This window comes from Typopeltis vanoorti, chromosome 8 (assembly GCF_054136105.1).
Source record: "Typopeltis vanoorti isolate ZY-2024b chromosome 8, IOZ_Tvanoo_1.0, whole genome shotgun sequence".
NCBI lineage: Eukaryota > Metazoa > Arthropoda > Arachnida > Uropygi > Thelyphonidae > Typopeltis > Typopeltis vanoorti.
Window position 1 is genome coordinate 115521099 of NC_143556.1, and position 25865 is coordinate 115546963.

The 25865-nt window shown below is 32.9% G+C and overlaps 1 protein-coding gene across 1 annotated transcript in view; it reads left to right on the forward strand.

Moving 5' to 3' along the window:
* Positions 1–483: 483 nt before the first annotated feature.
* Positions 484–25865, forward strand: part of LOC150104299 (uncharacterized) — an 83302-nt gene continuing 57920 nt past the window's right edge. Inside the window, exons 1-2 of the mRNA XM_090396280.1 lie at positions 484–736; positions 12765–12916. Coding sequence (XP_090252406.1) covers positions 626–736; positions 12765–12916 — 263 coding nt within the window. The 5' untranslated portion in view covers positions 484–625. The remainder of the gene's footprint in view (positions 737–12764; positions 12917–25865) is intronic.

The window sequence follows — 25865 nt, forward strand, 5'->3', positions numbered from 1 at the left end:
AACTAAAAAAGCCGAATGACTTGGTAGATACGAGTTATATTAAACTTTGATGCTAGAGGCCTCTTCCAAATCAGTCTCTTTTCAATTTTTTATTACTTCTGAGAAAGGAAAATTTACTCTTCTACGAAGCGACAAGAACCTAGAAGAAGCGAACAAACAAACACACAAACAACTAAACAGTAGTACTACAGACGAATTATATATAATTCAAACTTTAGTTCTGTTGAGTCACCAGGACAAGAATGTCTTCTCATTATTCTATTAATGTTTATAGTCGAAGAAGGGGAAAAGATGCTAAAAATGAACTAACAAGACGCCGAGGAGGAGAGGGGACATCCACGTGCTATTTCTGAAAGCTCCTAACAGCGTTTCCAAGGTAACATGCGCTGTCGATGTCGTACACATCACCTTTCCTTTTCGATGATGCAACTCAACTATCGTCATATCCGCCATACACTTTCAAGAATGCGAGACAGCCTTCTCTCACCAGAAAAGATTTTTGTCTCATGCTCCAGACAGTAAAGACGAACAAATATAGTCGGGCGAACGATCGAAAGACGAATTTGAAGCAATTTATCGAGTTTAATTTCTGACTTTTGAGCAATATATATCTTTTATCGACGCCATGTCATTTCAAAGGCCTTTTTTGATTTCACTGAAGAGATCTGATCCCCAACAATCTTGGGGATTCCGCTTAACTGGTGGTGAAGATCAGGAGCCACACGTGGTTTTGAAGGTAGGTTTGCCCTATTTATGAATTATATCCACTAGCAATATGCTGAAAGCACGTTCTTCAGGTTATCTTCCGAAATAAAGTTCTTCTTCTCACCCTCTCAAACCTTTAAACTTTCTCTTTTTGTGGAACACATGTGATGTACCTTAATTCTCTCATAGTTCTCTGTCTTTCAGGTAGATTCTTTTCTTCTGCAAAATATTTTGCCAACGGTGTAGTATTCTGATAGAGAATTGACATTACGCTATTTTTTACTTTATTTTTGCTTAAGGTGTATATATTTGAAGGAACTGTTAATAAATTATTATTAACAAATAATTATAGAAAAGAAATACTGTAGAGTTCTTACACTTTCCACATAATGAGTTCTGAGCTAATCATAAATTATAAAAACAACAACAAATGACACTGCCTTGCATTTTTTAAAACATTTAATCTCATTTTAATGGGAGACAAGACATTTCTCATCCGAAGACCTTTTTGTCAGTAATAAATTTATTTCAATGACTTCTGACTCTCATCTAATTAAATTACAGAAGTAGCCAAGGTCTTGTATTAATTTTTGTAAATATATTAATCATGTCTTAGGACATTCAAAATAGATAATCTTTAAAAATATTTAAGAAAATGTTAGATTTTAAGAACTTTTTCTAAATATATTCTCTAATATTTTGTTCAAGTTTCTTTCTTCTTCTTATTCTTCATGTAGCTTCCTCAGTGAGAGGATGCAGCACCATGTCCTTCCAGTTCTCTCTGTTGGTGGCTTTCCTTTTTGTTTCTGCATAGCCATGCGATCCTGTTCATGATCTTCAAGTCATGTCCTTCGTTTTTTGCCTCTTGATCCTTTTCCCATAATTTTTTCTTCTAAAACTGTTAATATCCTCTGTCCTGCTGAACCTCTCAGTATATGTCCTGCCAATCTCATCTTTCTCTGGATCATTTCCTGTAATAAAGATCTCTGTGTTCTCATTCTCTGTAGGACATCTGTATTTGTCACATGTTCTGTGCATGGGATTTTCAGAGCTCTCCTATAGCATCACATTTCAAAGGCCATTATCTGTTCCTTACTCTCTTCTTGAATATCCAGGTCTCACTTCCATATGTGAAAATAGGCCACACTAATGTTCTTATCATTCTTTTCTTTGTCTCGATACTCACAGAACGTCTGAGCAGATCTTTATTTTCTTTCTTTCATATATTATATATTCTCTCATAAGTGGCTGATTATGATTAAGTATAACAGTTCTCTTTTGACAGCTAAATAATGTAAAGTTTAACATTACTGATATTAACTTCAAAATTTGCATTTTATACTATATATTAGGTTCATTAAATTTGCATTCGATTAACTGATGTTGGTTAGATAATTTCGATTCCTTCGCTGGTAGCATTTAGTATTACTAACAAATTAACTCAGTTATAAAATATTACATAACATTCATTCTACGATAAGCTTCTCTATATATTTTAGATGTACATCTTCTAAGTAATAAATAATAATTATAACAATCACATTTCGAATTTTTACATTTTCGTATTGCGTATTATGCTCATTGGTCTCTCAATGGCATGTAACTTGGTTACATGCCACTGATCCCTAACTAATGCACTCGTAGGGCCGGTAATTCTATTCGCAAAGTATATTATGAATGTCCATTGTGGGTATTCTTCTAGTTGGTTTTCCTCTAAAATCAGAAATCAGTGGTCTCTGCAATTTGTATACTCTGTAAATATTTCCATGAGAAATGTTCATCTGAAACAGCATCAATAATTCCCCCACTCTGTACTAAGCCCATTGGAACACACCCAACATCCTTTCACAGTATACCTTGAAACAAACAGAACAAGTTTCCTCCTCCTTCATCCCTGCTACTGCTGTACTGTGGAGCAGTCTTCCCCCTGAGGTATTTCCCAAGAAATACAACATACAGTTTTTAAATCAAATGTAAATAAGTTTATCATTTCCCACTACCCATATACCGTACTAACGTGGTTGACCAACCAACCTCTCGTATATGGGCCCAACATAAAAAAAAATCTAAGAATATGACCTTCTTCCACTTTTGTCCACTAGAGCCTCTTTTCCTGCATTGAATTTGTTAACAGCTGTTTCTTTTCTGGTCTGTGGGCACTCCTCCCTGCTTCCAACAATCTTTGACGAACTGTCATGTCAGAAACATTAATCCCAGTAGCTTCCAGTCTCTATTTAAGTCTACAGCAGACAATCTTGGATTCATTTTGCTTTTCCTAACTAGTAAACGATCTTGAGTACGTGTAATTTTGATTTTTCGCCCACATTTTCCTTTTCTGTCGGGAGAAAAGGTACTTGTCTCCCTAAACTTTTTTAAAATCGCATTAACAGTACCCAAACCAGCACCACACTCACTGACAAATTTTCTTTGAATCATGGATGTGTGCTGAGAAAGAGTACAGATTTTCGAATGCTTTCTTGAAGATGTATCCATTTTATAGCTACACAAAATGAATAAAACACTATGAATGACAACTTGTTTACACTATAAAAACGCACAACACTATTAATAAACATCGTAGAGACAGTTAAAACACGTAGCACACAACCGAAACAGTGAACTAAATCAAAACAGAAAATAGTAAACATGAACCAAAACGCAAATTATTGTGAACTGAAACAAAAACGAAACCAAAACCAAAAACTTGACGAAAATTCGGCTTGTTCAGATTAATTTAATCGCTACTGTATATAATAAAAAGCACTATAAAACCCTGCAGCCCACACATTTGATTTGGGTGTGGGCTGCAGGGTTTTTCTCCCCAGCGTATTGGGGTTTTTCATCCCGCAAGTTATCCTATTTAATTTTTTCTTTTTAATTTAATTTTTTATTTAATTGTGCACTGATATTGGTCTTGAAATAAGACTGAAAATTCTGCTCTCATTAACATCATTTATTTCAAAAGTAAATGAATCTCCCCTTAATTATTTATACTCATGTCACTACGTCGTATCCATATTTCATTATACTTATTCACTTGTGTACTTACACTTCTTCCATGAGCATTTATGTGAGCTCGTTTGAGAGTCGCGTTCCGATGTCATCATCATCAGTCATCCTTCCATTTAATCGTCAAGCTATTATTATTATTATTATTATTATTATTATTATTATTATTATTATTATTATTATTATTATTATTATTATTATTATTATTATTATTATTATTATTATTATTAGCATTAGCATTAAATTAAACGTAATGCATACAAAGAACAATTTACTCAATTCAATTTAAGTAGATGAAGTAATTTAATCCATTACTTAAAATGAATTAATAATTTCAAATTAATTAGAATCAATTAATACCAATTTCCAGTTCACCAGCACACTTATAACTCTCCATGTGAAGAATTTCTTTTCAGTGCATTTTGCATGCATTCAATTAAGTGTGCTGAGTCTGAAATTTCAAAGAATAATACTTTTTAGCTATTCAAAACATCGATCTGTTCTTATCTTCTCCCCTTACTTATCCCTATTCCGCCAAACTGTTATTCCTATTCAGCTATTATAAATTGTATCGAAAATACAGTTAATAAACCTGTTATGATTTAAGAATAAAATCCAATCTTTATTACAAGTACTGCCGTAGAGCACTCACAAAAATGAAGGAGAAAATCGAGACAATCTTTGATCTCATTAGAATTTCTCTGTAACTTGAGGAATTCTATATAGGAACATTTCAATGAATGAGTTAGCCGGTCTGATACGGCAGAGGAGGTTTTTCTTCTTAGAATCTCATATTTTTACTCCCACGAAACAAACAAACCAGCAATTTTGATGTAAAAGATAATTTCCGGTCCGCGCGGTTAGCCGAGTGACTATGTGCTTCGCAACATATGTCGGGGAAAGGAGTGTCCTGGATTCGATTCCCGTCGCTGACGTGAGGTGCTTAGGATCTTTCTCAGGCATAGCCAAGTTAGCAGGTCTTGGGTGTGGGCTGCAGGGTTTTTCTCCCCAGCTTATCTGGGATTTTTCATCCCGCAAGCAGGTAAACCGGCCTTGAGAACTCAACTTCTACAGACATAGGATACACCGGGAGGCATAGGGCTAATCATCTTATCCTTATGTACGGTTGCGGTTAAATGAATAGGAAACCCTCGACACCGCAAGGTAAAAGAAGGAAAAAGGAAGAAGAAAATAATTTCCGTTGCTGGGTGCGAGATCACCATCCTGCGAATTCGAGGCCTGACGTAGTTTGAAAAATACACCATGTTTGGTCTCTAGAGCTGGTTCTCCGATTATCTACCTCTTGCCTAACAACGCTATGTAAATATACGTTAGGTTTAGAGCCTTTTGTAAGCAGGATTTACAAAAAAAGACCACACGTCCGATTTACACAAGAATATGCAGGGTGTTCACGTTGGACCTCTGCAGTTTCAACGTGTTAATATTACTTAAGTGTATGGACCATGGTGTCAAAATTGTACAAATGAGAAGGAACACTCACCAAGTTTTTGTAAAAAAAAATTCTGGATGAAACTTGTAGAGTCTCTGGAAATATTTGAACAACCCAAACCTTACATATTTCCATATTTCGATTTTTACCGTTCTTTGAAACTAGGGAGGTCCGATGTGGAATCTTGTATACTGAGCATAAGATTAATCCCCTTATGTTGAAATTATGGTTAAAAAGCAAAGGATACTTGGCAGGTCGTAGGCCTGTAAGTATGGGAAATTATTATTATTACATCATAATACTAACTCCGTAACATTCGGAAATCTAATGCACTGATGAGCCTCTGATGTCTTCAACTTTGAGCACAGAATTTTGCTAAGTCCTTATTGATTATTTGCTTAAATGATGTTACTCTCCACTATCTTGGAAGAGCAAAGTATTTGCGGATTAGTGCTAAACAGCAGTCAGGAGATCAGTTTCATTTATCTCCACCGCTTTGTCTATTGAAACTGGAGTAGGTAAAATCATCTCCTCCAGAGCAAAGCTGTAATTTTTCTTTTCTTCCCCATTATTCATTTCGGAGTGCGATAAGTGACGTATTTTAAGAAGTGTGATGGGCACTGTAATGAAATTCAGTACCGTAATTTCGTACCCCATAATACTTGCTATCTCCGTTTTAATAGTGTTATTTAGATCTGATGTCTTTTTTTATGGTAATTCCAAACACAACACGAAAGTTTGGAAGAACGAAGAACTTATTTATTATTACTTTTACGTTTGAATATCAGAAGAATTCCTTTTTTTGTTGAAAATACACACGAACAAAGATTGTTTCAAAGAACAGTAGTGAAGGTGGGGGGGGTGAACAAAGAGGAAAAAATATTGTTTTGAGAGTTAGTAGTTGAACTGCATTTTTTCCCACGTGGTGGTTAACCGGTCGCTGCAGGTATCTTAATCAATTTAGACCAAAAATAGAGTAAATTGCTAATGTCGTTTCCTGATGAACAGCACCCATAGATATATCAGTAGAAAATGATGCAGTAGATGCTGAACGTTTGTGTCTGCGTGATATGACGATGTTAGTCGCTGAAAGACCGGTCATTAATCAATGTAATGCTCTCTTCTGCACCAAGGAAAGAAATTTCAGAGCACTCTTAGAGAAAACCAACCACACCAGATGTAAGCCGATACATTTTCAATTTTATGCAGTTAATAGTTATTTAGATCTAACATATCTCCTGAGCAGCGAAAGAGAATTTTGGACGTAACATGCTCACGACAAGAAGAATTGGTGATTAAGGGGAAAAAATTATTTTTTTTTAGAAAATTAGGTATTTTTTCCGTTTTGAGAAATACGAGAGGATTGAGTTTAACGGTACTGAAGCTGAAAAGCTTAGCAAATTCCCAAAGAATATTGGTTTCGGGATAACATTTAGAGGTAAAGGAAGCGATAATTCATCGAAAATAATTTATTTAAAAATTTACAAAAAAAATTTATCCAAAATCAATTAACCCCAAAGATGATTCTTTGAAAAATTCAGATTTTTCAAAGCACCACTTGATCGAAAAGTGAACGGAAAGGAAATTTCTAAATTGCCATCGCAAACTGTCGGTTTTAAGAGTTAAGTTCCATTTATTTTAGAATATTATTCGAAAATACCTTTGTTATCTATACTCGCAGAAAATCATCCTGATATGAATTAAGATTTCTATTTTAATTCTACTTTAATCCCTCCCCTTCCCACACACACACTTAATTTAGATCCTGGCTTTCACAAATGCGCAAAGGCAGTTCCAGATAATAATAAATATCACAATTAAATTGCATAAAATTCTTCCTTTCCTTGTCTACCTATACTAAATCTAAATAATTGCAAGTAAAAAGTTTTTAATAACTCCAACCTTGTTTACAACAAGCTAAAATATAGAAAACTATTTTAAGGTTAGATGGAAGTTGTACTTTGCTCGCTTACTTTAAAGAATATGAACAACGAATAATTTTATGCTAAACTTATTTTCTTAATCCCTCCCCCATCTTGCAACTGCAACCATACTCGAGGATAAGGTGGTTAGTGCTATGCCTCCCCGTGTGTCCTATGTCTGTAGATGCCTGTGTTCACGAAGCCAGTTTGCATGTTCTAGGACACGAAAAAACCGAGTTTCCAGGGTTTTCCGAATTTCCCCTACCTCCGCATGAGACCGGCTAACTCACCTTTCATCGAAAGAGACCAGATAAAGGTTCCTCACGTCACTGACGCGAATCGAATGTAGGTCTTTTCGACCAAAGGGCTTCGTCTATATAGACTGAGCTACGGAGGCTCTTTAACACGTTTTGTAAATGCTAAATTATTTTTTTATTATTTATGTTTTTATTTATTATTATTTTTTTAAAAAAAACTGAAATTGGGAAAATGGATTGGAAGAATTTTGAACAGTCTTTAACCAGTTTTTTTTTTTTTTTTGGTATTATGGCAGCTTCCTTTGTAAAAGCTGCTATTAGTTCTACTTTTAACCGTAACTAGAGTTTCTTATTTTATGCTTTCCTGTTAAGAGTGATTTGTCATTTTTATACAAAGAAAAAAAAAAAAACTAGATTTTCCTCTATGTTCGAAAAAATTGGAAACCTCAAACTAATAAGTAACATATGTAACTTTTCTACTGCCTTGTCTAGAGATGAATATTTTCTGAAGATATGCCACACATATGGACAGCTTGAATTGAATATTACTTTTTATTTTAAAATTCTTGCATATTTGGAAGCTAATTATTAGAGAACATTTTATACGTCGCATAAATGAAGAGTTTAACGAAATGAGAAAATCCTCTTGACAAGCCTTTTCATATTCCCTTTTAATCGGATATACCCAGAATAAGGGAAAGTCAAATCATTGTTAATTATTTCATTAACATTTAATTGGAGCTTAATTATTCTCATTTGGGACTTGGGATATTTTTTTATCTCTTTTTTTTTAAATAAAGTACCCTTTCAATGACATTTAAGGGAAAATACTGGAAATTTACCTTAGGAATTTAAAATGAAACAGCGCAATCATTGACATTTATTTTAAAATAAAAGCATAATATTTCCATATTTTCGTTTTGTTATTTAAAACAAGAATACAGAGTCACCTAAAATATAACATTTTCTGTTTTCAAGCATTTTCAATTGATAATTAAAGTTAATGGCGTAGCAGGAAGAAAGGGATTCCTCCATGAAGGGTCCCTTCAGATATAAAGCATACGATTGAGGAAGACATGTTTTTTAGTAAATTATTATTTACTAAAATTTATTATTATTTATAATTTTATTTTTATTTTATTTAGAATAGAGGAATGCAGCATATTTATATTTCAAGGTTAGATATAAAAAATATTGATCTACAGTCGAATAACAAAGCGGATTAAATAATTATTATTTTGTGACACCTCCAGGTAGTCCAAAGACTCTGAGGGAGAGTGTGCCAACAACATCCAACGATTGATTCCCTTCACTACTAACCGCCCTCAAACTTACGTAATCTTTTGAGTGAGCCATCAGTAGCAGAGGCTCTACCAATCGACCAACCTTAGCTGGCAATATGCTTAAAAGCTTATGTAATAAACATTGTTTAATTCTAAATCAATCCCAATTCAGAATGGGTTAATCAATTAATATATTTAACGTTTAGCACAGGAAAACGCTCTCTTTCTCTGCATTAGTTTAGTTTTTAAATTTTGAAAAGTTTAAAATCACAGAAATATAAATTTAAGATAACATTCTAGGAAATGTGTTCCGGTATTTTCCCACAAAATAATCACATAGAATAAGAAACTATTTTATATTTTCTCGACTAGTTTCGTTAAAATTCTTTTGTTACACTTCATCAGGATAATTACATGAATAAACTTACAAAAAAAAAAAACATACAGAAAACAAGTAATAGCAGTTAACAACTCCAGTTAAGATAATATTGAAATCGAAGATAACAGTTCTTTGGTGAACCAAGGGAAAATAAATCACGTAACTCCTGTTATTCCTTTATTTGTAAACCAGAATTTGCAGGATTCGAAGATGTGAAATACAGTAAGAGCTGTGTAATAATTTTTGTTACATATTTTATAAATTTTGGAATTGCAAACATTGCAAACTTTTCCTCTACTCCACTGTTTATTTTATTCTTTTTATTTATTTATTTACTTATTTTGTAGTTAAAAGCGATATTTCTTTCGTTAGTAAACCAAAAAATCGTTGGAAAGGAAGGAAAGTTCTTATTTAAGGAAAATACAGAGGACTCCGTCTTCTGTATTTTCCTTAAATAAGAAATGTTTTCTATTTTGCCAGTGCATAATATATTGTCCCAATGCTTTTGTTTTCTTTGTATCATACTTCGTTGTTCATCTGTTCTGAGCTTTCACATTTTATTTCGTGACTAAAACTCAGATCCAGATTAAGAGACCTATTTAAAGAATAGTCCCTTTTTTTTCCTTGACCTCTATCATGACTTCATGAATACAGAGGCAAAAAAAAAAAAAAACAATGTATTTGGAAGACGTTGATAACCTTCGTCTGTTTTTCTTTTTCTTTTGCACAGATGCTATTTTCACAACATCCGTTCCTGCTGTAGGAGTAATGGCAGTGCTCCAAGGTCTTCAGTTAGGGAAAAAAAGAGATTTATTTTTTATTTTTATTGAGTCCAAGGAGCCCCCTTATCATTCCAGTGAGATATAATGATGGAAGAAAAAAGTTCTCCAGAGGAAGTTTTGAAGAAGGAAACAACTGTAGAAAGTTTTTGGAGGAAGCAATTGTAACAAGTTTTGAATATCTACCGCCATATCTTCAACACCACATAAAATTTGATGTACGAATTCAACATCAGGAAACGTGCTCAAAGGATGTAAGTACATCGTTATTTTCTTAATGCTACGATAGACATATGTCAACAGAAGTCAAGTTAGTCAGTGCAGAGGAATGCCTATGAACACGAGCCAGAACGGACACACACAGAGATGAATAAGGGGCATTAATCAATCTTTCAAGAGTGAATGGTAGTTCTCAGATTATGAAGTACTGTCAGCTGGTTTTTATTTATTTTTGTATGCATTATCTGTCAAAGTATCCGGAAGAAAGGAAATGGAGAGGAAACATTTTAAAGAACATTGTGGACTGATGCTCGAAGGGCGAATTTATTTTTCATTGATGTAGGCGTATTGTAGACGTTTCTTTTCGCCAAGCTGTCTGTTGACTATCATTAAACCCATTTGATACAGCATCTACCAATTATCCATAAAATGGCAAAGAATTAGTGGAAATGGTTGATTAAGAGAAATTCTCACATTTGGAATTCTGCCACTCTGAATGAAAAATTAATGCTAAGCGATATTTGTAGAGGGTTCTGAAATCTTTTGTTTTAGAAAAAAAAAGGAAAAAACATCCCCCCCTCTTTCTTTTTCTATAGGAATAGTTAAACTCTTTGTGGATATTAAGAAAACTGTTTAATTTTGAAGAGATTTTGATTTTAAGACACTGTTTGATTTGAAATGATTTTGACGGCTCCCAGTACTATATGAACACTACCTTATTCTCACCCTACTTAAGAATGGTAAGTGATCCGTGTTCAACAGATTGGTTATAAAAGATTTAGTAGATTGAATAGTTTGAAACTGCAAGGCATCACGAGATTTTTCGAATGAAGGAGAGAGATATCGATTGTATTATAAATTCTATCCAAACTATGGAGTGGAGTTAAGGTCGGTGAGAGGAAAGTCATTAATATATGAAAGAAAGAGTGATGATAAAAGTATACAGAGCCCTGGAGTATCGTGGCAGTGACAGAGAATTCTGTTTAGAGTAAACCATCTACTGTTATATGCAGTGGATGGTTTCCTCTCTGCATATCACAGTAGATATGCAGAGAGGAAACTGAGATCTATTCGCATAGGGCTGAAGGAAGAACAGTAAGTCTTAGATTGACAAGAATTCCTCGAGTTGATCAAATGCTCTGGAAAATATCAAGAGTGACCACGTGGGTTACAAACTTTTCTATGGCTTATATTCACAGTTGGTTAAGGTTGGATTGGAGATCCGAGGGGGGGGGGATCGAGAGAAAAGCATTATTCATAATAGAGGCCTCCAAGAAGTGAAGAAATTGGTTCTTAACGTCCTGATCCGTTACTTTCGAGAGTTTTTAGGTGAGGGTAATGGGATGGGACGAGATTTTGAAGGCTGACTTTTTCCTCCCCTTTTTTAGGAAAGGGTTGAAAAAAGCTTGCTTCCATGCTGCTGGGTAGAATGGCAGTTGAGTTTTTCACCATGCACAAACCATGAATAACTGCTGTAAATTCTTCAACACAAGTTTCATTACTTTGGCTGGACTCATATATAGCTCGCACGCGACACTGACGTATTGTTGTTCTGTAATCGCTTCGCTATGTGTTTGTGTAGGACTGATAGAAAAAATTTTCCGGGACATCTCTATCACCATCATTATAAATAATAACAACAATATAAATATGAAAAATAAAATTCGCATTTATTCATTAAGATATACCGTATATGAATTTAGAAATTCATAAACCATTCAACTTTGCTTACATACTCATATTTTTCATAATTTTGACTTCTGAATGGTTCAAAATTGATGTCAAGATAGCTAAGACAAGTTGGCATCAGTTGATTAAAGAAAAATTGGTTGCATGTGTTCTGGTTTGTTTACTTTAAGAAAGAAAAAATCAGAAATTTTGGGACAAAAACCAATCTACCACCTCCTTGAAGATCGGCTAACGTAACTTTTTTTTGAAGAGGGGATAGAAAATTAAATTCTTCCTGTCGTAGTAGGGATTTGAACCTGGATTCCTTACCTAAGAAAGGGCTCCTCGTGAATCTGCAAAGCTAACTTTCATTATCAATCTTTATGATTTACTTGAGATTTAAATTCATATGTATTAGATAAAACTTTATTATGAAACTATTGTTATATAAAATTATTGTCATTGTTCTTGTATAAAAAGGTTGATGAGCGTTGCTGCTGTTGTATCTTCGTAAGTTATTACAGAAATTATAGGAAACAACGGCAGCAATTTTAAAACGATATACCTGTAAAATTATTTTGCGTCATCCAACTTTGATCATTGAAAAATCTATGAAAAGTTTCTGAAAATGTCACATGAACACATATTAAGGGACCACCAAAATTGCGTATTAAAATGAAATAAAATAAAATTGAAGTCTAAAATTTCTGCTCTTATGTTGGAAGCGATTACCAAAAATAAAGTGAAGCTATCTTTCATGGTATGGTTCATTAAGGTGGAATTTTAAAGGTAATAAACTAAGGAAAAACGTAGTTCAAATGGAAAGAAGAAATGGTGGAATATTTTCTGGTTAATTAATTTTTTTCAAGAATTGTGCTTATAACTTTTACACAGGACGTCCGCAACGTTCTGACTAGGGAGAGATCAATAATATTGTATTCAATCAGGTACTGTTTAGTTGCTTAACTGAGAATATATCGTTTAGTTATTACTAACGAATATAGAAATATTAGTTGCTGCTATTTATAGATTACCGATTCACTGAAATATGGCAACTAGAAATGTTAATTTCATTTTTTTCTTGGATATGTAGGTTGGGACCGACACTATAGCTGAGAGATGTGGATTGAGAGAGGATGATGAAGTGATTCAGATTGGTCGTATCAATGTACAAGACTTGACCTACGGTCAGGTGCAGGAGGTGATACATCGATGTGGTAATCGACTGGAGATGTTCATCATTAGGCAAGTTGGATTTTGTAATTTTATATAATAAAATCAACACGATGGAAAAGTATACTCCATAAAGGGAAAAAGTTAGTGCTCATATTATCATCACTACTTTTTATTTAACTTACTATTTTATTAATTATTTAATTCCAAGCCAGACTACAGTGCATAATAATTTTTTAAAACGGTGCTCGCTCATGTAATAGAAATGCACAGATGAAACAGTCGTTCGATGTGTTAGTCCCCACTCGTACTAATACAGATCTTTATGCACATAGGATTTAATCTTTTACTGATAACTGCTAACTTCATACGTGAACTTACGCCAAGCTAACATAAGAATTTCCAACAGAGTTTCGTTAATGGTAATGCAAACAATAATTAATAAACATGGTAGAAAATCAGTTCGTGTCTTTGTTAATTAATCATCTAAGTTAATGCTAAGAATTAATGCTATTTAAAGAAAATGAGACTAACGCTTTAACCTGCATTGAATAATATAGGCCAAACAGTTAGGTCTTTTTCTTTTTTAATACCCTTAAGAAATATTATGATAAGGCACTTTATACAAAGTATTCAAGATTTATCAGGTGATAATTTATGCGTTTCAATGGAACGGCGAACTTGCACCTATTTTTAAGTCACATTTTTTATGCGCATGAGTGTGAAAATTTATGTTCCAGGCTCTGAGAAATTAACTCATTTTTGCTAAATGGATGCATGCAAATGATTTCCAGAGAGATACATAATTTTAGGAAAACGAATTTTTTCCAGCCTATTCGAGGAGAATATTTGTTCCACATAACCAAACGTCATCAATAATCACTTTTGAAGTGTGCGCTTGTCCATATCTCTTTAAAATGCTGTAAGTGTGATAAGTATATGGAAGTCATCACATGTGAAGAGTCGTTTACTTCATCCAATAAGGTTAAGTATATTTATAGACTTATAAACTGGTATTTTTATAGAGGTATTTTTATGTGGTATGTGAACCACGTGTGCAGATTTTTAGATTGAATTTTTTTGGCATAAGCATCGCAGGACAAAACTTTTTGACTCAAATTATATACGAATGAAAGGTCAGTAACAAAGTGCAGGCATATGTCGACGACAGTTTCCAGATAACATTATTCGCTGATAAGACGGCTCTTAGTTTCTCTCTCTCTCTCTCTCTTAACACTTTACTAAATTTGAGACGTATGGTTTAACATTTTATAAAGCCAAGCGGCGTACAAAGAGAGGAAAAAATAAGTAAAAAAAAAAAGAGGGGATATGTCACATGCAGGGTGACAAAGTGGCGCTGTGCTCTAGAGGAAATAGAAACAATAGAACCATTGAGTTGTCCAGCAGAAAATAAACAGATGTACCACACTCAACTATACGATCACTTATAGTAGCTATTGTTGAAATTAGACTATTGAAAAACTAAACAGGAGGACAAGGTTATGGAAAACTTGACGTTCAAGTGACAAACTACATTAATAAATTCTCTTGACTTTAGTTCTTACAGGCTACAGTAAAATCGACAATGGCGGACAAGCGATAATGACACTTCCAATTACATGAAGTGGAAATGTTCCGGATTTCAATAATGAAAATAAAGAAATCCTTTCATTCTGACCGAAAAAAAAATCGATGATGATTGCGAATTAAATATTGGCTTTATAAATGTAGTTCGTGATATATATATATATATATATATATATATATATATATTTTTTTTTTTTTTTCTTTTTTTTTTTTTCATAAGACGTAGTCTGAGTCAGTATCAAATTAATAACTTGTAAAATAGATTTGGAAAGTTTGCAATTTAATAGCGTTTCATTATTAGTATACTGATTACCGTAAACTGTAAATTAATTCCATTTAGAAGTCTTAATCGCATCGCAAAAACCGACATTTTAATTAATGTCAAAACTTTTTTATATATCTATATAATAAAATATAAATTTTATTTTTGAACCAAAATCTAATCTTTGATTCCGATCTCTCAAAATCCTTCAAGTTTAATCATTTTTTAAAAATTCCTTTCTCATAACACTTCTATTTGTTTATTGAACTTCCATCCATACCACTGCTTCATCTGATAACACATTCGCGTCTTGAATAAACGGGATGTTTTATTTCACTCTGAAAGGTACTTGATTCTGCCTAAGGACAATATTAAGTATCGAACTTGAGTTTCCGTGGTTAGAGATACGGTTCTAAGGTTTTAATGTTTCTTGTTACATGAATGTAACAAGATTTGGAACTTTATGGGGTTTCTGTCCTCTAAAACATCTTTCAAAGGACAGCGGAACGTACACTGGCCATTCTATCTCAGGTTTATTTATTTATTTAATTATTAAGTAGTGTTCGGATTTTTACTTCCAAACACAAGCTTTTATATATATATTTACTTCCAAAGACAAGCTATTAACGGTTGCTCGAAGTAGTTGTTCTTAATTTATAAATCATTAGCCTCAAAATTTCCTGCATTTAATAATACTTAAAATAAATAATGAATCAACAACTCTCATCGAAATTCGCTAAATTTTTTTTTGTTTCCTGTTTTCTCTTGAAACATTATGTTTATTTATTTATTTACTTTTTTAATAATCATTCACACAAAACGATCTGCATCGTTTTGTGTGAGTAATTAATACCCTTGTACCGAGTATCATCTTACCTAGAGAAAGCTCACCAGTACCTCTGGATACATCGAAATGAATGCATTTGTTTTGAGTAATTGAATGAGTGATACATTTGAACTCAGTAACTGGGTAACTGATGCATTTGTATACCAAGTGTCACTTTGGTACAAATGTATCAATGTATGCGAACATTACGCGTTAGTCAGTCGAGAACCTTGTGACATGTAATCACCAGATTCCTTTCTGTGTACTATCTTAAGGTAAGTTTATAGAACTGCTTTATTGCTTGCAGTATCTATGGAAGAGGTGTTAGGGTACCAAAGTACCTTTGGATGCTCTTGGATGAAGAAGAGGAAAAGGGAAGCTGAAGTCATCTTCAGGTCATCTATTAGACCAGTGTTTCCCAACCTTTTTGATGTCGCGGACCCCCTGTAGCGAATGTTAATTCATCGCGGCCCTCATAAAATCCAAAATGGAAATTTTTTATATTTTACATATCATAAAGAAGAAGTATACAATTTTACAACACTAAATGTGTCATTTATGACAATGCAATACTGTTATAAATGGAGATATTCGAAAGAATATGAACATATCAATTAGGCCAGGTGTGAACAACGTGATAAGATAAAGTTTAATAAAAATAAACTATCCGCGGACCACAGTTTGGGAAACACTATATTAGACAATATAGTAGTGTTTCACAGGGTTGATGAAGGTCAATTCGGTCTTCTCGCTTGCACCAGTAAGCATCGAATTTATGTCTTCGATGAGATATTAGTTAAATGGAGAATAATAAAGGAGGAGGACTATTAATTTCACATAACTGTGTGCATTTTTTAAAGTAAGGATGATATAATACTTGGAACAGGAGTTGTTAGGAGCTGAGATGGAATGCAATTAGAAGGTGTGGAAGATGAAAAACCGATAATCGAGCGTAGAAGTATTTATCAGACAGTCAAACCACATGAATAAACCAATAACGAAAAAATGAATTAAACAAACTATGAATCAGCAAAAATGTTTTTGGTTTAATTCAATTATTGCCTATTTGCTTTAAGTTTAAAGCAAATGTAAAATAACTGGTACTTGCATCTCTGTTTGTCTCAGTGCTGAATCTCATGTTTGGACAGGAATTAATATGTGTGAAGGTGGCCTCAGTTTCACTGGTTAATGAACTTTCTCTTCGAATATGCATTACTTCTAATCGCAGCAAAAGTCATTTATTAAACACACGTGCACACCAAACATCTTGAAATGAGAATAACTACTTTGACGTTCCGGCTCGTCTGAATATTTTCCACATACTTTCGTAAAAATATTAGATATTCAAACCTCCCACGGGCAACAAATCCATTAGATCCCTGTAATGAATTTTGTACTCAAACTTTCGAATATTTGGTCCTCGGAAATAAATGCAGAAGACAATCGGGTTCAGATTTTGAACTGTCAGGCTTCCTTCAATCAATCAAATTCGACTTGATCATCTCGCTAAGGATAACTGATCCTGTTCGAGACTTAATATAATATAAAATTCCAGGAAAACAATCGAGGATCTAGACGGAAATTTTGAAAAATACTTTTGATGAAATACGCATTTCTTCCTTTTGCCATCACAATAAACGACTTTTTAATCTTTTTTCTCCTGATGAGTAGCCGCTTTCTATTGTGAAGATGTTTGTGAAGATTTATTAATTAAAGCAACAACAACAATAACAAATAATAATAATAATAATAATAATAATAATAATAATAATAATCAGAATGGAGGCCGTTTGACCGATTCATCTACAGAAAGCCTAAGAGTGGAAAAATATATTCTTTTGTAAAGTGTGGTTCTTTACGCTTTTTTACATGGAAGAATGTTTAAAAAATATGGAACGACTTTTGAGAAAATACAATATATCAAAAACAAAAGTGAGAATATGTGAGAATATTTATTTGAAGTTTTAGGACTAACTTTGAGTTCGTAACTTGGATACACAAAATATTGCTACGCACTCTGTGAACAGGATATTCAATGTTACATTATTAAAGGCTACCTGCTTACTACAGCTGAGCAGTAAGTAAGTAGGTAGCAAGCTAAACATATTACTTCGACACTATTTCTCTTTCATTTCATATTAAATTTAATTTAATAAAAATCTACGTATCAAATATAAATAAAAATAAATAAATTCCCTCGTACTGCGAAAATTAATGAGGATATTTATATTCTTCACAAGAGACTTTATTTATTTAGTATATGATAAGAACCATATTATTTAAAGAACCATATCACTCTGAGTCATACTCGAATAGTCCCAATCTTTCTAATCACGTTCAGCAGAAAAATGACGTCATGACTCACTTCTCGATCACCACATCAGTCATGCGCTATTCTTGGCCACCTGTTTTAGCCAAGAGTGCATAGTCTGCCAAAACGCCTTTGCCTTTCCTGTGAGATTACTCAACTTTCCACTTCGAACCCTATTTCCGGTTGGTCTTGATGAAAGATACGTGCGTGACTCAGAAAGCTGTAACCATATCCAGCTACGACTTCATTATGTGAGGGAAGAACACAATCCAGCTGAACACAAACGTATGCAAATTGATTCAAGATATGTCACAGGAAGACGCATTTAAACTCGATGCAACCCTTCTCATCTGACACACATTGAAGATGAAATAATCTGCTTATCATGTTCCAAAATTTTCAGAATTTTGACCGACTTCAGTTTAGAGGAATTTATTTTGCTCTGAATTAAATCATTCTGACTAGATCGTAAAAATGGTAGCCATTCTGACGAAGGAAATAAGGAAACTTATCTTTTTTTTTAAACTAATCTGTTACTGTTCATAGTACAATACTAGATCACTCATTGTGGATTCAAGTCTAAGTATTATGAAGGAGTCAACTAGATATCTATAACTTTTAAATTGTGATAGTTGGAACTAACACACACACAAAAAAAAAAGAGAAAAAGAAAATTAAAAAAAAAAACGAAAAAAAAAAGGCAAAAAGAAACCACTTCTTTCTTGGCAGCAAACTATAATGCTCAAAGTTTGTTTGCTACCCACCATACTCATCCGAAGAAGGATATCTGTATACTGGAAAGATTAGGGTATATAAAGAATGACAGATTTAAAATTTCTATTTTTTTTCTTTTAGTGAATGTTGGTTATCATTTAACGGCATATTGTATAGTAATCAAGGTTAATATTTGCATATGTTGTTAGTTCCAACATATCTGTTATGTTGGAACTAACACCATCAGCAAATTTTGCTGATGGCGTTTCGTACAATATTTTTGTGTTTTGGATTTTTTTTATTTTTATTTTAGATTAAATAGCAAAACGTTCTTGCCATAGAGGTATGGATTACTTGGTTTTGTAACTTTTCTTTCTTTGATGATCCCCCTCCCCAATCTCCAAATGTTAGAGTAAAAAAAATCTCGCTTAACGTAAGACAACCTCTTTTATCATTCTCAAAATCTTATTCTATAAAACATGTATTACAATCTTTTATAGATTTAAAAAAATCGTAGGAAAAATATGATTCACCTTTGCAGAAACTTTTTAAACAAATCTTCTAGGGGAGATGACATCTTAAAAGTAATTTTATGAACTATTTTCTAAATGTATATAAAATATTCATTTATTGATAAATATAATTTAAATTCCTCAGTAATATTTATACAGAAATGTTTTATATATTTTCAACTTATTTCTTCATATACTTATAGGAGGGGGGGGGGGCACTGCTATCTATTGCGAATGCCCAAAGCAATAGCGTCCTGAGAAAGTTACAGAGTTTCTTTACAAAAAAATGTAACTTTTATAGAATACGTTTCTCTCGAAGGCAATCATAGTAACTAGCATATTTTTTATAAAAACAAAAACCGCATGCTTTATTTTTATATTTGACTTAGAGAAAGTGCTAAGAAATGATAATTGAAGCAACTGTTCGCATAGTGCTTCCATCTAGCGAAAATATTTAAAACTATTTATATGCAAATTTAATAACTGTTGAGGTTTTAAGACAATTTTTAGAGAAATTATATTTACTGATAGATTACCTAATTCATTAATAATTTATAAAGGCCTTCATATATATTTTTTTATTTTTGTAAAGCAACATACTGATAAGATATTAATATACTTTTTATCATCATCATCATCACATTCCTGACATGTACCCTCAAGAGGTGTACAGAATATGATAGTACTACATGAAGAACTTATATCATTCTATCTTCCTATCAACAATTTTCCTCCAAATCAGTCTGTTATCTGTCAAGACTCAACATTATCAGATCTTATATTTCTGTCTTTTAAGGCATTTTTTACTGAATCATTCACCTATATCTTGGTCTTCCTTTGGATATTTTTTTCTAATTATTTTACAATGTTTACATTGTAAAATAGGGACAAAAAAAAAATTGCTTCCAGCTAAAAAATTCTGAGGACCAATAAAAATTTCCATTCCGATGAATTTCTTAGTTTATTTATAATTATTTTATAAATAAACTAAGAAACTACGTGTTGAATATTGCACAATATAATAAGCAACCCGATGTCAAAGCTTGAAGGCATTTTGGTACGAGTTTCGTTTTAAAATATTAGTATATTAGTTTTGGCAGATTTTCTTAGTTTATTTTTTATTTTTAATATTATTATTTTTTTATTTTAACAAGCAATGTAGCATGAGTACCTGATTATTTGTAAATATTTTTTAGCAAATTTACTTTATCATGCTGTAATTTTTCTTATACCATTTTCTAAGATGAATATAATAATATTTTCCCGAAAGCTGACTAATATTTGCGCTAATTCTGGAAAATATATAATCGCCATTCTGTCATTATTGAAAATTGAATAGATGTCGACTGGAACAATCATGTCGAGGTTTTGTCACGATTACTGCGGTTGTTCACGTTGAAAGAAAAACACGTAAAAGGAGTCGGGGGAAAGATAATAACTTTAGGCAAGGGGAGAATTTATCCGTTAAAGTTATTCTAAAGCACAAATATTTCAGTTTGTATACTTTTTACAGCCAATATAAAGATATTTAACTTATTGCGCATACATTACTAGAGAAAGTGTCAGAAATTCTAGCTACGATCAAGAATGCGTCATGTCTGAAATGAGTTACTGATGCTACTGTTTACAAAGTTATTAATAAACTTCGCATTAATTTATAAATAAATTCTCCAATGCCTTTTCATCCCCAAAGAGAGATGCAGATGGTACTATTTTAGTACTAACTTTCTGAAAATCAGCAGCCCGTCTGTCTCCACCCTTCTTGCTCACCGAGTTGGGTGCATTACTGCAACGATGCCCTAGTCGGAAGGCGACATTCGTTATTCATCTGAGTTATTTGTACTTGCAAGTGTGCATGTTTTCAAATTTTGGGGTTTAACACCCTTCGTTTGAAAGAAAAAAAAACCTACTTGAGTTCTGTCAAAATCGACTAACTCTCGAATCGAATGAGAGAAAAAAGTTCTTTCAGTTAGTGATTAGCATCAAAGCTGCAAACTTTTAGGACACAATCATGCCATGCTGGTACAGTTTTAACTTATGATTTTTTATATGTTTTTTTATTTTTTTATTTTTAATGGTACATTGAGCGTTTTGAAAAATATTTGTAAATATTTTATTTTTCAATATTGTTTTCCCCTAAATACGACGAGAGGCTATTATCTACTCTCCTTTCCAGCTTGTTGAGCTGTAGTGATTCATAGTGGTCTATGAATCACTACAGCTCATTTCCTAGCTGGTTCTGAACCTGAACTGTTTATTTTAAACTAAACAAGATCTAATCTAAAACAACCTTTTAACTAAATGCCATTGCAAGTAAAGTTATATTATATAGAAAGAAGTAGAGATTATCTCCGCCCTCTTTTTAATGGAATTTATTAAAAAGATCATAAGTTTGTCTCATGACCTTACATTCTCGATCACATGATTTCTCATTTATGTCACAAAAGCGAACTAATTCTAAAATTATCTCATGACCTTACATTCTCGATCACATGATTTCTCATTTATGTCACAAAAGCGAACTAATTCTAAAATTCTCAGCAAGATACAGGTTGTATCTCAGAAAATATAAGAGTTCCTTCTTAACTTAATGAAACGACTTGCTAAAATTAAATTTTCACTTGACACGATATTCACTGAATGTCAACTCCAGTTAGGTATAAGAGCAGGGCGATTTAACATTTGCGATCGCATAGTTAAATTAACATTCAGATGAGATCACACAGTTAAATTTATACTAAAATATAACAGAAATCTGCATCTCGAATGCTACAACTGAACACCTTTGAATGCTACTGTTACACTTATTTTTACTATACGCATTATTTAGTATTAGAGTTATTTTCCTGTTTTAAAGTGATATTTAGAATTATAAACCCAAAATTAATTTATGTTGAAAGTAACTTAAGGTAAAAAAAGTGAAATTATTCATTAAAGAATCAATAGGGTTACGTATATGAGATTGATATTCTACCAGCGAGTGGAATCATAATACATTAGAATTCCTACAACAACAAAATCTCAATAATAAAAATGCCTCTTCTGTCACAAATGAATTATACAGTATATATAGGTTGCAGTTACGACAGATAAGGCTATGATGCAATGTTCATTAGGATGCTAGTGATGTCTGTTAATTACGTGCTTTCAATCACACTTGGCTATCACGGTTTGCATTTTCACCCGATATTTTATTTATTTTATTTTATTTTATTTTTTTATGGAGAAAAGCGGAAAACACGGAAGACGAAATGTCACTACTGTGATATGGAGACAGTGTACATTTAAGAAAGCCACTTCGAAGAAACAAACATATAATGGTTAATTTGGCGTTAATATCGGTGTATCCAAGGCCAGCTTCAAAAGCTGTTCGCTTATGCTGCAGCTGGAGGTTTCCAACGACCAAGCAGTAACACGAGAATAGGCTCTTTTTTGGTAATTTGATGGGCTTGAGAGATGATTAGCCTGGAACTAACTCCATTAGATAACATTGGATGATTTATGGGTAGAATATTCACAGGTATCAATTCTGAGATGCTGTGCTATGTTTTGTGTTCGTTTCGGGTATCTCATAGTTGGTTGCTGGCCTGGTTGGTCGAACGGTTAGTGTACACGCTCCAAATAAACACACCGAGGTTTCGAATCTCGCAACGTGCAGGAATGTTTGTGATTGTCTTTAAGTGGAAAATGAATTTGATTACCTGTGTGAGACCACATCCCCCCCTCTATGAAGGCCAGAAGTGCTTGAAAAAGTTCCATATTTGATCTCTAGAGCAGGGCTTCCGGATTATAGAAAAATAAATAAATAAAAATAAGTATATTCCTCTTTTTCCCCAGAATGTGGGATGCGGCACTGCATGTTTGATAAATTCAAAGTGTTCAACTGCAAGCTGCGAAACCTTCGATGATCGGAAAATGGATCAGATTGGAATGATCGGTTGATTCATTTTCTGTTGTGATACTTTGCTTGAGGGCAGGGTGACTAGATCCTGAGATACAATTTTTGTATCTTAAAAATGACAGTTTTTTAAGATACAAAGTTTCCAACAATAATGAATTATTATGGAAATCTGTGTGTTATCTTTGTCTCTGTAGTATTTTTTAAATCAAATGATGAAGAAAACAGCTGTCATTTTAAGTTTTACATATTTCACTAGTGCATGTATTACTTTCAAAAGAATTATTTTAAAGTTAGTGTTTTTAAAATTTTAAACGTTTAAAAATAACTTTATTATACCTTGTTTTCCAATTAATTACATAACACCACTTCTATAAATGCACAGGGAATAAAAGGCGATAGAGGATTAATTTATTCTATACTGTCTTGCTGTTTGAAGAAAGAAAGAAAAAACGTTTTGCGGAGATAATATATTTACGGAAATGTGACTGAAGGGACGATTACCAGCCCGATAGACCAGATGTACATAAAGGTGTAATGTTTACATTTGAAAATTGCTAGACGACGTCAAATGTAGTTCAATTAGAAGACTTTCAATATCTGTCGGTGGACAGATTCGAATTTGCCAACATGACGTAAGCTAATTAATAATATTGTTGGTAACGACAGACAGATAATTGTAAATAATGAAGAAATTTAGCAAAAAGGCATCAGCTTGTCAATGAAATTGATCAAAAGAAATAATAATAAATATTGGACATTAATTTATAAAAATACAAAAGATATTTTTTGAAGCTTTGAAAGATTTGGAAAGCAGTTATAAATTTGCGAAAATACAAATCTTCAGCATAAGTTACGTGACAGTGCACTACTTGAGAAATACAAACTCTGTCCAGTAGAAATAATATACGTGCTTTTAAATAATAATTTTCATCCTATCTTAATCAAGTTAAGCAATTCTTAACTTGACTAAGAATTAGTGAAAATCTTAGTGAAGAGCACTAAATAAAAGGCGAATATACTGACTCTGGGTGGAGTATTTGTATTTGTTTTAATGGAGCGAATTTTATTTAGTACTGCTAAATTTTCACTAAAGAATGATTGTAATTTTTAAACAGCAAATGAGGAAAGTTGGGTAAGGGAAAAACTTAAAAGAAATTCATTTTATCGCACATCTTTAAAAACTGGGAATGTTTGTATGTTATGCATGCATCCACTTGTTGTATGCATCTCTTAAGCCAGCGCTTCCCAAATTGTGGGCCGCGGCCCCCTTAGGGGCCGTAAGTTTTGTTGAGGGCCGTGAAATAATGAAAACAAATTTAAAATGTTTTAAGACTAAGTTGATTTTTTTTTACTCTTAAAAGAAAGGTATTTAATTTTTATTTATTTTTTATTTATTTAAGTTTCATTTCAAAGGTATTGATAAGAAACACAAAAAATATTACAAACGCAAAGTGTTGAATATAAAGTATGTTGAATATAAATACAATAAAATTACAATAATATATGTCTATATTATGATTTTTTTTCGATGGGGGCCGTGAAATATTTTAATTTGTCCAAAAGGGGCCTTGGCATCCATAAATTTGGGAAGCACTGTCTTAAACTACTGATCCCTTTCAAAGTTTTTTTGATGTTTCAATCATTTTTGAAGCGTGGACTTGGCAGGCATTCGTGTCTCTTCTGAATGTAAAACGAAATCATGATAAGGGATTATACAGATATATCTTTTTCTCTTACAGAAAGATCGACTAATGCCCAAGACGTATAGCGAGCAATAAAATGCACACACGCTCTACGTGTTCTATGTCTCGAGACCATACCTCAGCATGCCGGGGATCACACCCTCCCATACGTCCTCTGCAGATTTTTTCCTGGCGTTTCTTTAGAATTTTAGCATTCGAGAAACACAAGTCAGCCGGTATCAGCCAGCCATGTAATGCAAATTTGCATTCGGATCGCTTACCGATCCTCATGTACTGCAGCCCCACCCATAGTCGTAAGATGCATTGTATTTCTATTCTGGTTCCCTGTTCATTTCTGAGACCTTGATTTTAAAATAACTTAAATTAAAAGCAACGTTGAATTTCTTTTTGAATTCGCTTTCATCCATAAATTAATATGTGTGTGTGTGTGTGTTATATATGTTGTACGGTATTTTATACTGTCTTTCGTTTGCTAAAAACTGCCTTATAATATAACAATACTCTCTCTCTCCTTATTGTCACAAGGGTTATGTCCCCCCCCCCCGCTTTCATTGAAAAGCGTATTATGGACACGACATAACTAGAATCTTTTGCACGAATCGCATGCTGTGCCTTCTCACAATTTGCTCTTATCATCGTAACAAAAACGCAATAATATGACTAAGCGGAAGTTTTTTTTTTTTTTTTTAATTTTAGAAACAAACACTTTTTTTAAAATAAACTTATATCGAATATCAAGCCTTAATATCTGTAAAATGCTAGATTAATCAATGCGAATAAAAACTGCATTTCGGGATATATTTTAGTGAAAATCTTCTACGCTCCTTTCTTCAAAGAAATGAGCTGCATACTTTTTCCGAAAGAGAGAGACAGACTATCTTGTGGCAGTTTATTGCGTAAACAAATGAAGGATTATCCTGGTTGATGTTATCGCGGTGTCTAACTTTTTATTTCTTATTCCCAATCCGCTCATTCCGAATTTTTAGCATTCTTTTTATGTTGGTTTATGTGTCATGCTTCTTATTTGCATAACACTTTCAGCGAGTAATATTCTAGTGATTTTTGAATGCTACAGTTAGCGACTAATTATGCTTCACTTTTATTAAATTATACAACTGGAATAAACCATGCGAAATGGTAAGCAGTCATTGTAGAACTGTTACTTATTACTGAACCAGTTTTAAGGATTTTTATTACAGCCTTTA